The sequence below is a fragment of the Musa acuminata genome, unplaced genomic scaffold (genome assembly GCF_036884655.1).
Source record: "Musa acuminata AAA Group cultivar baxijiao unplaced genomic scaffold, Cavendish_Baxijiao_AAA HiC_scaffold_855, whole genome shotgun sequence".
Classification (NCBI taxonomy): Eukaryota; Viridiplantae; Streptophyta; class Magnoliopsida; order Zingiberales; family Musaceae; genus Musa; species Musa acuminata.
In genome coordinates, this window is record NW_027021080.1 from 1 (window position 1) to 15000 (window position 15000).

General features: G+C 35.3%; 1 protein-coding gene, 3 non-coding genes and 1 pseudogene across 5 annotated transcripts; 2 read left to right on the forward strand and 3 right to left on the reverse strand.

The window, feature by feature from the left end:
- Positions 1-2100: 2100 nt before the first annotated feature.
- Positions 2101-3847, reverse strand: LOC135664580 (ribulose bisphosphate carboxylase large chain-like; annotated as a pseudogene). Its single transcript, XR_010508899.1, has one exon. The product of XR_010508899.1 is annotated as a ribulose bisphosphate carboxylase large chain-like (transcript).
- A 2116-nt stretch (positions 3848-5963) lies between these two features.
- LOC108951902 (ATP synthase epsilon chain, chloroplastic) lies at positions 5964-6371 on the forward strand. Its single transcript, XM_065177012.1, has one exon. The coding sequence runs from the start codon at positions 5964-5966 to the stop codon at positions 6369-6371; it is 408 nt and encodes a 135-aa protein (XP_065033084.1).
- A 5073-nt stretch (positions 6372-11444) lies between these two features.
- On the reverse strand, positions 11445-11517 carry TRNAF-GAA (transfer RNA phenylalanine (anticodon GAA)). The gene has a single exon. It is a non-coding gene; the product is annotated as a tRNA-Phe (tRNA).
- Positions 11518-13179: 1662 nt separating this feature from the next.
- On the forward strand, positions 13180-13252 carry TRNAT-UGU (transfer RNA threonine (anticodon UGU)). The gene has a single exon. It is a non-coding gene; the product is annotated as a tRNA-Thr (tRNA).
- A 1237-nt stretch (positions 13253-14489) lies between these two features.
- On the reverse strand, positions 14490-14576 carry TRNAS-GGA (transfer RNA serine (anticodon GGA)). Its single transcript has one exon. It is a non-coding gene; the product is annotated as a tRNA-Ser (tRNA).
- Positions 14577-15000: the final 424 nt, after the last annotated feature.

Here is a 15000-nt window from a genome sequence, read left to right on the forward strand (position 1 = left end):
AGAAGCACACACAATAATGACAGGTAGAGATCGATTAGTAGCATACTCGATCAAACGAGTAATTTTCTCGCCTACTACGGATCCCATACTACCTCCCATAAACTGAAAATCCATAACGCCAATTGCTACGGGAATACCATTTATTTGACCTATGCCTGTTTGAATAGCATCAGCTAAACCTGTCCTTCTTTGATAAGAATCGATACGATCTCCATAAGGTTCCTCTTTTGAACGAAAATCAATGGGGTCTATAGATATCATATCTTTATCCAGAGGATCCCAAGTTCCGGGATCAATCGAAAGTTCAATTCTATCTGAACTACTCATTTTCAAATGATATCCACACTGTTCACAAATATTCATTTTTGACTTAAAAAATTTTTTATAATTTAATCCATAACAATTTTCGCATTGAACCCATAAATGTTTGTATTTTTGATTTATATTGAAATCATTGGATTCTACTTCTTCATGGAAGTCGGATTCTACTTCTTCATGGAATTCTACTTCTTCATGGAATTCTACTTCTTCATTGAAATCGGATTCCACTTCTTCATTGAAATCGGATTCCACTTCTTCATTGAAATCGGATTCCACTTCTTCATTGAAATCGGATTCCACTTCTTCATTGAAATCAGATTCTACTTCTTCATTGAAATCATTGGATTCTACTTCTTCGTGGAATTCTACTTCTTCATGGAAATCGGATTCTACTTCTTCATGGAAGTCGGATTCTACTTCTTCGTGGAATTCTACTTCTTCATGGAAATCGGATTCCACCTCTTCATGGAAATCATTGAAATTTTTTCTAGTTCTTTTACTAGACCTACCGCTCTCACTACTATTTCTATTTTCAGTACAAATGAAGTTATAAAAGTAACTGTCACTGTAATTGTTGGTACTACCCGAAATAGAACTATTAATACTGACTTCAAACGAAGATAACTATCAATGCAACTATTAATGTGATTATTCCAACCAGATTGAGTATCATACATGTAATGATAATAGTAGTGATTCTTTTTCTTAGACCCCCTACTCAAATAACTAGAAAGTTTTTTTTCTAGTTCACTCAGAAAAGAACTATCATTGTCAACCTCAAAAATCTGATTTTCAATATCAAAATATACAGAGTAACTGTCACCATTACTATCCCTAACTAAAAAAGTGTCATCAGAGATCAAACTCCAAATATCCTTGATTTCAAATAAAGAATCAACATTAGTGAAACTATAATTACCACTATGATTCCAACTAGGAATCTTTTTCTTCGTATCGTTCTTCGTATCGTTTAGAATAGGTTGTTCACTTCTACTGGTATGTCCAATACCATCAAGACTATCCATTGATTTACTTAGCCCACACCTAGATTTACTTAGCCACACCTATGTTCTAACTTCTCGTTAGACAACATCGAACGGAACCACCATTTTCCCATAGAGTCTTTCTACCCCCCTATTTGATGAAATACAATACATTCGATGGATAATCATTTTACTTTCACTATTTGATTTCTTATCAGAATTAAGCATACGAATCTAATCCTAATCATTAGGATTGTTAATTAATAACGAGTAAGTATTGAAAGAACGAGTAAGTATTGAAAGAAATGATTCTCCTTTGTGGGAAGCCGAGGTATCACTTCAATATATATTGATAGAATCTTTTATAAATTTTAAAATAGAAAGACACAGCTTTCTTCCATGTGATGTACAAATTCTCATCGAAAATAGAGATAGTTGTTTATTTCTATAAATAAAGAATAAAGAATTTGTTCTCGTATAATCAAATAATTAAGTTTCTATTTTAACATGGAACGAAAAAGACAATATATAGGATGGGTAAAGGAGCCTTTCCCTTGGCTTGATCTATGGCCTGAAACTAGGAGATATAAAAAAGTCCACCAATCCCAAGGATCCATAATTAATCCAATCCTATGGATCCAACAACAAACAATAGAAGTATTGAGTTGTTTAGTCTTCGATCTTATCTTGTATATATATAGGTAAGATCTGTACATCTGTACATATAAAAGATATATGCAAATACATAGTATAGAATGCTCATTCTTTTTTTTTTTATTCGGCAATCGGCCCAATCTTTTTTTTAGGAAAAGATTGGGCCGACTTTAATTGCAATCAATTAGGAGAACAAACAGGAATTACTGAATTATGCACACTTACTTTTTCTCTTTATCTAGCTTATCTACTGGTTCGAATTCGAATTTGATCTCTTTCCATACTTCACAAGCAGCGGCTAGTTCAGGGCTCCATTTGCTAGCTTCACGGATAATTTCATTACCTTCACGAGCAAGATCACGTCCCTCATTACGAGCTTGTACACACGCCTCTAAAGCCACCCCTATTAGCTACTGCACCAGGTGCATTTCCCCAAGGGTGTCCTAAAGTTCCTCCGCCAAACTGTAGTACGGAATCATCCCCAAAGATTTCGGTCAGAGCAGGCATATGCCAAACATGAATACCCCCTGAAGCCACGGGCAGAACACCTGGCATAGAGACCCAATCTTGAGTGAAGAAAATACCGCGACTTCGGTCCTTTTTCGATATAATCATCACGTAATAAATCAACGAAACCTAAGTCATCTCACGTTCCCCTTCCAGTTTACCTACTACTGTACCGGCGTGAATATGATCTCCACCAGACATACGTAATGCTTTAGCTAGTACACGGAAATGCATACCATGATTTTTCTGTCTATCAATAACTGCATGCATTGCGCGATGGATGTGAAGAAGTAGGCCGTTGTCACGGCAATAATGAGCCAAGCTAGTATTTGCAGTGAATCCACCAGTTAAGTAGTCATGCATTACGATAGGAACTCCTAATTCTCTGGCACATATGGCCCTTTTCATCATTTCTTCACATGTACCCGCAGTAGCATTCAAGTAATGTCCTTTGATTTCACCTGTTTCGGCCTGCGCTTTAAAAAGTGCTTCGGTGCAAAATAAGAAACGATCTCTCCAACGCATAAATGGTTGTGAGTTTACGTTTTCATCATCTTTGGTAAAATCAAGTCCACCACGTAGACATTCATAAACCGCTCTACCGTAGTTTTTTGCAGATAATCCCAATTTTGGTTTAATAGTGCATCCCAATAGGGGACGACCATACTTGTTCAACTTATCTCTTTCAACCTGAATGCCGTGAGGCGGGCCTTGGAAAGTTTTGGAATAAGAAGTGGGAATTCGCAGATCCTCCAGACGTAGAGCTCGTAAGGCTTTGAAACCAAATACATTACCCACAATGGAAGTAAACATGTTAGTAACAGAACCTTCTTCAAAAAGGTCTAAAGGATAAGCTACATAAGCAATATATTGATTTTCCTCCCCAACAACGGCCTCGATGTGGTAGCATCGCCCTTTGTAACGATCAAGACTGGTAAGTCCATCAGTCCACACAGTTGTCCATGTACCAGTAGAAGATTCGGCAGCTACCGCAGCCCCTGCTTCTTCGGGCGGAACTCCAGGTTGAGGAGTTACTCGGAATGCTGCCAAGATATCAGTATCTTTGACTTCGTAGTCAGGAGTATAATAATTCAATTTGTAATCTTTAACACCAGCTTTAAATCCAACACTTGCTTTAGTCTCTGTTTGTGGTGACATAAGTCCCTCCCTACAACTCATGAATTAAGAATTCTCACAACGACAAGGTCTACTCGATATAGATTATGCATGAATGAAACCTTTGACAAAAATAAAAATAAAAAAAAAAGAAAAAAAATATTCAACTAATATTATCAACTAATTTCAATGTTATGTTAAAATGAAATGGTTCATTATTAGACCATGTATTTGATTCATCAAATACATCATTATTGTATACTCCAAATACATCATTATTGTATACTCTTTGATATATATGGCGCAACCCAAACCCAATGTTTGTTTTGCAAGTTTACAATAAAATCAAATGGATCTCCTTCTTATTTTGAATCCAAATACTAAGAAAAATTCACTCTTGACAGTGATATATGTTGTATATGTAAATCCTAGATGTGAAAATAGGCATAATTCATCCTAAAAGGGTATAAAGAATAGATAGGCGGAAATCCAATATCTATTCAAAAAAAAAAAAGAACAATGGCCAATTAGATCGAAATAATGAATCATAAATGGAGTTCGGGTTCGAATTCTATAGATAATAGAATCTAATACGGATGGTTTTTCTATAATGATAGAGAAATGAAAGAGACTTACTCGTGATTTCATGTACTTAATATTTCTTTTGAAAAAAGAAGGATTGGCTGAACTTGAAAATTGACTCATTGAATGAGTAATTGAATGAGTAAACGATTGAATCGTATTCGGTTGGGTGGTACCAACTAAATCAAGTGCTAACTCCCATTTATTTCTTATTGAATTAACCGATCAACTTGCTATCGGACATTTATTTTCGACTTGGCATGGCACTATTCAAAAAAAACTTTCGACATACTTTACTTTAATTATAATTATGAGAATCAATCCTACCCCTTCTAGTCCTGCGGTTTCCACACTTGAAGAACAAAACCTAGGGCGTATCGCTCAAATTATTGGCCCAGTACTGGATGTTGTTTTTCCTCCGGGCAAGATGCCTAATATTTATAACGCTTTGGTAGTTAAGGGTCGAGATACTATTGGTCAGCAAATTAATGTGACTTGTGAGGTACAACAATTATTAGGAAATAATCGAGTTAGAGCTGTAGCTATGAGTGCTACAGATGGACTGATGAGAGGAATGGAAGTGATTGACACGGGAGCTCCTCTAAGCGTTCCAGTCGGTGGAGCTACCCTCGGACGAATTTTCAACGTTCTTGGGAGCCTGTTGATAATTTAGGTCCTGTAGATACTAGCACAACATCTCCTATTCATAGACCTGCACCTGCCTTTATACAGTTAGAGACGAAATTATCAATCTTTGAAACAGGAATTAAAGTAGTGGATCTTTTAGCTCCTTATCGCCGTGGAGGAAAAATCGGACTATTTGGAGGAGCTGGAGTAGGTAAAACAGTACTCATCATGGAATTGATCAACAACATTGCCAAAGCTCATGGAGGCGTATCTGTATTTGGCGGAGTAGGCGAACGTACTCGTGAAGGAAATGATCTTTACATGGAAATGAAAGAATCCGGAGTAATTAATGAAAAAAATATTGCAGAATCAAAAGTAGCTCTAGTCTACGGTCAAATGAATGAACCGCCGGAGCTCGTATGAGAGTTGGTTGACTGCCCTAACTATGGCGGAATATTTCCGGGATGTTAATGAACAAGACGTACTTCTATTCATCGACAATATCTTTCGTTTCGTCCAAGCAGGATCAGAAGTATCCGCCTTATTGGGGAGAATGCCTTCTGCAGTGGGTTATCAACCTACCCTTAGTACAGAAATGGGTTCTTTGCAAGAAAGAATTACTTCTACCAAAGAGGGATCTATAACTTCGATCCAAGCCGTTTATGTACCTGCGGACGATTTGACCGACCCTGCTCCTGCCACGACATTGCACATTTAGATGCTACTACCGTATTATCGAGAGGATTAGCTGCCAAAGGTATTTATCCAGCAGTGGATCCTTTAGATTCAACGTCAACTATGTTACAAACCTCGGATCGTTGGCGAGGAACATTATGAAACTGCGCAAAGAGTTAAGCAAACTTCACAACGTTACAAAGAACTTCAGGACATTATAGCTATTCTTGGGTTGGACGAATTATCCGAAGAAGATCGTTTAACTGTAGCAAGAGCACGAAAAATCGAGCGTTTCTTATCACAACCCTTCTTCGTGGCAGAAGTATTTACTGGTTCTCCAGGAAAATATGTTGGTCTTGCAGAAACAATTAGGGGGTTTCAACTGATCCTTTCCGGAGAATTAGACAGTCTTCCCGAGCAGGCCTTTTATTTAGTAGGTAACATCGATGAAGCTACCGCGAAAGCTATGAACTTAGAAGAGGAGAGCAAATTGAAGAAATGACCTTAAATCTTTGTGTACTGACTCCTAATCGAATTATTTGGGACTCAGAAGTGAAAGAAATAATTTTATCTACTAATAGTGGCCAAATTGGCGTATTACCAAACCACGCCCCTATTGCCACGGCTGTAGATATAGGTCTTTTGAGAATACGCCTCAACAACGACCAATGGTTAACGGTGGCTCTGATGGGTGGTTTCGCTAGAATAGGTAATAATGAAATCACCATTTTAGGAAATGATGCGGAAATAAGTACTGACATTGATCCGCAAGAAGCTCAACAAGCTCTTGAAATAGCTGAAGCTAACTTGAGTAGAGCTGAGGGTAAGAGACAAGCAATTGAAGCGAATCTAGCTCTCAGACGAGCTAGGACACGAGTAGAGGCTGTCAATGTTATTTCCTACTAGTCAAGTCAATACATCAAAATAATAAAGAGAAGTTTTTAAAAAGTTCTTTATTATACACCACATGTTGATTCTGCCAATTGAACACAATCAAGTCTAATCTGATAAAACAAAAAAAGAAGATGGGGTAGAAAAACTTATTAGATATCATTTCATCGACTCCGGTATCTAATAAGTTCTACCTACTATTGGATTTGAACCAATGACTCCCGCCGTATGAAAGAATACTCTAACCACTGAGTTAAGTAGGTCATTTATCACCACAAAAAGAACCCATCACTTCGGGGATTATAGGTGGAATATTATTTCTAAGCAATACTAATCTGTTCTGTTAAGCGTAAATAAATCTGTTCTGTTAAGCGTAAATAAAATAAATAGATCAGAGAGCTATGATGTGGATTATGGAATATCCATCTTGACAAGAAATTATCTATATGTTAAGATGTCTATGACAAGGGCTATAGCTCAGTTGGTAGAGCACCTCGTTTACACGCGCGCCAATGCTTTTCAAAGGAGCCTATTATGCAATGAACATAATTGATCGTATTGAGAAATCGATGTCTTACTCCATAGGTTCGAGGGAACAAGAGAACAATAGCCTGACAAATATTTGGTTCGGTCCGATTCAGGCGCGAATTCAGTTGCCAAATCAAATAGAACCCGCCATTGATTTGATAGTTGATAAGGTAAATACCCAGCCCATTCAATGCTAGGCATAATGAGTATAAGGGCCTCAAAATAACCTCTTTTCGTCCTATGAACTTTAAGGTGTATGAAGTCTCATATTCGACTGTTGCAGCGGAGCGATAGAGATTCCATTTAACTTAGGTTGATCTAGGCCGAAGGCAGACCTAAGTCAAGATAACCCTTCTTTGAAACACTTTGGTATTGCTCCTAGATCAGAATACAAATAATAAATCAGAGCACATGGAACCATCTCATTATCTTCCTCTAAAGAAAAAATATGGTGGACTAACTGATCTTTACATCAGTTGATGAAAGAGCCCAATGCAACAAAATGCATGTTGGGTCTTTGAAACAGTTCGAATCATTTCGATAATAATCAGTTTGATCTGTTTTACCGAGAAGGTCTACGGTTCGAGTCCGTATAGCCCTAATCCTAATATATTATATTTTTGTTTAGTATATAGTTTAGTGTTTAGTATATAGTTTAGTATGGTTTTCATTTCTATGGGACCAACCAAGTCTAATCCTAAGTCACATGGGTCTAGGACCTATTCTTTTCTTGGTCTTGGGTCTTGTCTTGTATTTGGAGAATCCCCCTAACTAATCACTAATCGTTTTTTGGCAGAACAAGAGCAACCTTATTGATTGATTCAGAGATAATGGAGAGATAACGAATTGGGCCTAAATATATTAACGTTTCTTCTTCTATATTCTATGAGTTGAGTGGGTTTGTGGATTTGATTTGGTCCGTCGAATCATTCGATAATGTGTGATTCTTTCTATTTGAAAATGTTATGTAAATCATTTATGATTCCGTCGATTATACTACTCCACTCTTTGCTATGTTTCATTGTCTAGTATAGGTTTGCTGTAAAACCTTTTTCTTGTAGCGAAATCTAACCCATTGCTTGGTCTTACCATTATATTATTAAGCGTTATTGCCGTAACAAAACAAACAAGTATTTTGGTTCATTCCAAATCGTAATCTTTGTTTAGTATTAGAGATTGGTCCGAAATAGAATGAATCTTTCATTCTAACTCTAATGAAATAACTCGATTCTTCTTATTTATTTCTGAGGAGGTGGGATAGTACAGGTTCCAAGTTTCCAATTTTTTGTATAGAAAGATATAAGTTGTTATATGTCACCTCTCAATTCAACGGATTGAATCAATTAAGAAAAATAGAAATGAAATCTAGGACAAGAAAAAGATAAAAAATCATTCGATGCATTAGATTATGTATTCATATTCGTATCAAATCAATAGAAGCAATGATCCTATACCCAGATTTTAATGAAAAAGGAATACTTCGAATAATATAGAATATGCTAGAAATCCCTAGACATTTTACCCCATATGACTATTGAAAAATTTAAGTTTTAAAAAAAGGAAATGAAATTATTATTATTTCATTATGTTGATTATATATAATCAACATAGTATTCTAATGAATATAGTATTCATAGTATTTAATTATAGGATATTTACTTTACTATATTATAGGGTATTGATATTTATTATAGTTATAGGCATAGGAATAGTTATAGGCATAGGATATTTTAGTATTTTATTACCTTTTTCTAGAGGATAGAGAACCCAAGACAAAGTGAGAGAGTTTTGTTTGTGTAAGAGCATCCTATGTCTACACCATATCTAAATAGAATCGAAATCCAAAATGTAAGTGGGATTCCATTAGATGAATCTTTAAACAAAACATGCCCCACAGCAAACAAACTCTAAACTATGCAGTTTGATTTGATCAAAATCAATTCTTGTTTCGCCTAAGATAAGAAGTTATGGATGAATTGACAATTCCGATTCGAATCGAATAATTCAGCATATTCCACATTAATAGGAGTACATTTATGTTTCTGCTTCACGAATATGATATTTTCTGGGCATTTCTAATAATATCAAGCGTTATTCCTATCTTGGCATTTGTAATTTCCGGAGTTTTAGCCCCGGTTAGTGAAGGACCAGAGAAGCTCTCTAGTTATGAATCGGGTATAGAACCCATTGGGGATGCTTGGTTACAATTTCGAATCCGCTATTACATGTTTGCTCTAGTTTTTGTTGTTTTTGATGTTGAAACGGTCTTTCTTTATCCATGGGCAATGAGTTTCGATGTATTGGGTGTATCTGTATTTATCGAAGCTTTAATTTTTGTGCTTATCCCAATTGTTGGTTCAGTTTATGCATGGCGAAAAGGAGCATTGGAATGGTCTTAACTGAATATTCAGACAATCAAAATAAAAATGAAGGAAAAGATTACATTGAGACAGTTATGAATTTGATTGAGTTTCCCTTAGTTGACAAAACAATTACCAATTCAGTTATTTCAACTACATTGAATGATCTTTCGAATTGGTCAAGACTTTCCAGTTTATGGCCGCTTCTATACGGTACCAGTTGTTGTTTCATTGAATTTGCTTCATTAATAGGCTCGCGATTCGACTTTGATCGTTATGGATTGGTACCAAGATCGAGTCCTAGACAAGCAGACCTAATTTTAACAGCCGGCACAGTAACAATGAAAATGGCTCCTTCTTTAGTAAGATTATATGAGCAAATGCCTGAACCAAAATATGTCATTGCTATGGGAGCTTGTACTATTACAGGAGGGATGTTCAGTACTGATTCTTATAGTACTGTTCGTGGAGTCGATAAGCTAATTCCTGTCGATGTCTATTTGCCGGGCTGCCCACCTAAACCAGAGGCGGTTATAGATGCTATAACGAAACTTCGTAAGAAAATATCTCGAGAAATCTTTGAAGATAGAACTGTGTCTCAACAGGAAAATCGATGTTTTACTACCAATCACAAGTTTTGTGTTAGACGCAGTACTCATACTGGAAATTATGATCAAGAATTGCTCTATCAATCACCATCTACTTCAGAGATACCTTCTGAAACATTTTTCAAATCCAAAAGTTCAGTATCTCCCCATGAATTAGTGAATCAGACAAGGTAAGGTTCTTTTGTGCAGAATAAGAAAGAAAGGGTCAATCTTTAAAAATTTCATTGTAAATTGAAATACTCATACAAATACAAATGTGGGAGAGATCAAGAAGATGCAGCAGGATCGTTTATCTGATTGGTTAGTCAACCATGATTTAGTTCATAGATCTTTGGGCTTTGATTGCCGAGGAATAGAAACTTTACAAATAAAAACCGAGGATTGGGATTCCATTGCTGTCATTTCATATGTATATGGTTACAATTATTTACGCTCCCAGTGTGCCTATGATGTAGCACCAGGCGGATTTTTAGCCAGTGTGTATCATCTTACGAGAATACAGTATGGTATAGCTAAACCAGAAGAGGTATGCATAAAAGTATTTGCCCCAAGGAATAATCCTAGAATCCCGTCTGTTTTCTGGATTTGGAGAAGTGCTGATTTTCAAGAACGCGAATCTTATGATATGTTGGGAATCTCTTATGATAATCATCCACGCCTTAAACGTATTTTGATGCCGGAAAGTTGGATAGGTTGGCCCCTACGTAAGGACTATATTACCCCCAATTTCTATGAAATACAAGATGCTCATTAAATGATAAGAAATTAATGTTTACTTAATACGACTATGACACGATTCCAGATTTCTTTCAAGTGAAGGAATATTTTTACGTTCCGTTCTAGATGAAAGAAAGTAACCGGACTTTAATTCGTATTATGGATAACCTAAAAAAAACTTCATTTATATTCCAAAATTTGGAATAGATCATATCCATTTCGTATGAGCAGAAACAATGGGATGAATCAAAAGAGTTCTGCACTATGAACTTTGTACCGCGCACATAACTTACTTAGATGTAGATGGACCTCGGAAAGTAACGTAAGCAAGAGTGAAGAAATGGAATAAATGTCAAAAATATGAAATGAAGAAATGAAAAGGGATTGGATTTTATTTGTACTGTGTCTGAAGTGCATTCTGTCTATTGCTATCTTTTAACTCCTCTCGACTTTTAAGTTTTTTTTTACTTTTACTTATTTATTTTTATTTTGAATATAGATGAAGACTTAATATTCTTTTTGAATGAGAGAAAGCACAGTATGAAGAAACAAGAAAGAAAAAAGAGACGGGAGCATAATCTCACTTTGTTCTTTACCATAACCATCCATACATATATTTTTTACCAATCCCCCCAAGGGGAGGTATATATATATATACATCTAGATGAGTAAATATGTAACCAATCCCCCCAAGGGGAGGTATATATATATATATATATCTAGATGAGTAAATATGTAATAGATGAGTAAATATATGTAATAGATGAGTAAATATGTAACATCTAGATGAGTAAATACGTATCATGCTCTAGACTATTAACGCCCGATCTATCTCGATTAATTTGTATGAATATCTATCCGATACATTATTTACGTGTCAGGAACCAGATTTGAACTGGTGACACGAGGATTTTCAGTCCTCTGCTCTACCAACTGAGCTATCCCGACCATTTCCCGTGCATCATCCTAGTAGAGTACTTGTGTCTATGTTAATTAAAGGGACTAAAAAGTAGTAAAAAATTTGACAAGTAAGTGTAAGGATAATGATATGGACTGTGAATGATTCAATAATAGAGATTCTTTGCCCATATATGTTCATTTGTACAGGTTCTATCCAAATTGGGATAAGATCCAAGGATTTTAGTTCGGATCCGTTTGTGAAAGAGTAGAGTGAATGAGAAAGATAGTGAATTTTGTTTGAACTGAACCACTGATGAAAAAAAAGAAGAGGATAAATACTTAGGAAGTAAAATAGGCTTTTTATTGGGGATAGAGGGACTTGAACCCTCACGATTTAAAAAGTCGACGGATTTTCCTCTTACTATAAATTTCATTGTTGTCGGTATTGACATGTAGAATGGGACTCTCTCTTTATTCTCGTCCGATTAATCAGTTTTTCAAAAGATCTATCAAACTCTGGAATGAATGATTTCATAATTGAATATTCGATTCTTCCTTCAACTTCCATTGAAATGGATTCATAATAACTCTGAATTTTTCATATTATAATTATATATAATTATAATATAATAGATTCGGGTCATGATTAATCGTTTGATATGGCAGTATGTATACATACGTATTAGGTATATAGGACCATCTTTTCTGTAATTTTTATAGACGGATTCCTGCTACCAACAAAACGTAGTCAACTCCATTCGTTAGAACAGCTTCCATTGAGTCTCTGCACCTATCCTTTTAAATTCTAGTTTTATAAACCTTTGTTTTCTCAAAATAAGGATTTGGCTCAGGATTGCCCATTTTTAATTCCAGGGTTTCTCTGAATTTGGAAGTTACCACTTAGCAGGTTTCCATACTAAGGCTCAATCCAATCAAGTCCGTAGCGTCTACCGATTTCGCCATATCCCCTTTGATACCAAGACCTAGTTGGAATTCCAACTATCCTTTTCATTTATTTTGTTTGTTTGGACCCGTTGAATTCGTTAGATAATGATTTCTATATTGAAAAAGTGTATGCTGCTGTTTGATTTTTTTGGCTATCCCCCATCAGTTCATTTATATTGAATGAACCTTGTTTCAATCAGAAATGATTCTATCATTGATGTATCCGCAATTCAATATGGATAGATATATCCAACATATATATGTTTCTCCCTCCCTTTCATTTTTACAGTGCGATTTGGAATAGTGGAACGGTCGATATTCATTCTTCTTTTTTTTTGTCCTATCTCCTCCTTTTCCGAATCAAACCAGAGGAATGTCTCATTTTCATTTAGATTGTATCTTTATCCTTATCTTTTTTTTTATCTTAGGACCGATTCGCTATAGCTATAATTAACATAATATAAATATATAAAATATAAATATATAAATAAATACATTATGTTGTATATTATAGTTAGATATAGTTAGAATAGTCAGAAGAATAGTCAGAATTATTATTATAGTTAGTTATAGTATATAGTTTAGAAGTATACTATATAACTATATAGAACTATACTATACTATATAGTTATATAGTTATAGTATAGTTATATAGTTATAGTTCATAGTTAATATTAAACGAATAGCTAATAGATAAGATCAGCTAATAGCTAAAATCCGGTAGTTTCCTCAATTTCTATATACTATTTCTGTTATGTTATGTGAGCCCGCTTAGCTCAGAGGTTAGAGCATCGCATTTGTAATGCGATGGTCATCGGTTCGACTCCGATAGCCGGCTTTTTCTCTATCGATTTTTCCGTGATTGATAATCTCTCTCCTCCTTTTCCCATATGTTATGTCGTGGTAACTTGCAACCATGACCAAAAAATGTATTGGAACAATTAGATCTCTCTCTACCGAACAAATCATAAAACGGAGCTGCAACTTCCTATATATACAAAAAATCCGGATATTGATACAATTTATTTTATTCTACTTTGTAGTATTTCGGTAAATTTAGCTTTGCTTTGTTTATCCCTTAGTTCAGTCTTAATTTATAGTTCAGTTTTCATTTTTTTATTCTGAAAAAATGAAATTTCAATAAAATCCATAAAATTAAAAAGGAGTCTTTATGTCTCGTTACCGAGGACCTCGTTTCAAAAAAATACGCCGTCTGGGGGCTTTACCAGGACTAACTAGTAAAAGACCTAGATCCGGAAGTGATCTTAAAAACCAATTGCGTTCTGGGAAAAGATCGCAGTATCGTATTCGTCTAGAAGAAAAACAGAAATTGCGTTTTCATTATGGTCTGACAGAGCGACAATTACTTAGATATGTGCATATCGCTGGAAAAGCTAAAGGGTCAACAGGTCAGGTTTTACTACAATTACTTGAGATGCGTTTGGATAACATCCTTTTCCGATTGGGTATGGCTTCGACCATTCCTGGAGCCAGGCAATTAGTTAACCATAGACATATTTTAGTTAATGGTCGTATAGTGGATATACCAAGTTATCGTTGTAAACCCAGAGATATTATTACTACGAAGGATAAACAAAGATCGAAAGCTCTGATTCAAAATTATATTGCCTTATCCCCCCCCGAGGAATTGCCAAAACATTTGACTTTTGACTCATTCCAATATAAAGGAGTAGTAAATCAAATAATAGATAGTAAATGGATCGATTTGAAAATAAATGAGTTGTTAGTCGTAGAATATTATTCCCGTCAGACTTGAACCTAACGAAAATAACAAAGAAAGTTTCAGAGAATTTTGTCTCTTTTCGCCGAAATAAAATAAATAGATCTAAGGGCCTTGATCCGCATTTTTCTCATTCACGTATCACAAATGGATCAGCAGTAAGATTTTTTTGCTCTTTCTTTTTCCGATATTTGTATTTTACGTACCACAGTAATGTAATTAGGAATAGAGAATTTCTATCAAAAAAAGGTCAGGTCCTCTTGTTGGGATGATGGTATCAATTGTTATTTGATTTGATATATTGTGTTCAGTAACGTTGGTGAATTAAGAGAAACGGAAAGAGAGGGATTCGAACCCTCGGTAAACAAAAGCCTACATAGCAGTTCCAATGCTACGCCTTGAACCACTCGGCCATCTTTCCTACATAATCTTATTATTGACCAGAAACCGAGTGAATAGCGAGTCATTCATATTATTCCAGTAGGTACGACTGATGAATGGTTCCATAGGAATAATTCCTTTCAAATAAAATTTCCTATTTCTCAACAACAACTTCTCTCATCAGCTACCCCATAGATCTAGTACAAATTTATGAATCGTCCCATGGATTTTTCTATTTCAATTGTATGGCATGGCGTATCCATGTTATGCAAACAAAAAACAAAATGGATGCTTACCTTACTCTACTCTATTTTTTTTTTAATGCTTATTTCATTCTTTTTCCTCTTTGGATTATAACCAAATCAAAACTTCTCGAGTTATCAGAATCCACAATAAAATAGGGACAATTTGAACAAAAGGTACACATCTTTTTTTAGAATTAGTCTGTTTTTATGTTATTTCGT

What these genes read in the sequence shown, in the direction of transcription:
- LOC108951902 (XM_065177012.1), top strand. Translation starts at nt 5,964, where the DNA reads ATGACCTTAAATCTTTGTGTACTGACTCCTAATCGAATTATTTGGGAC.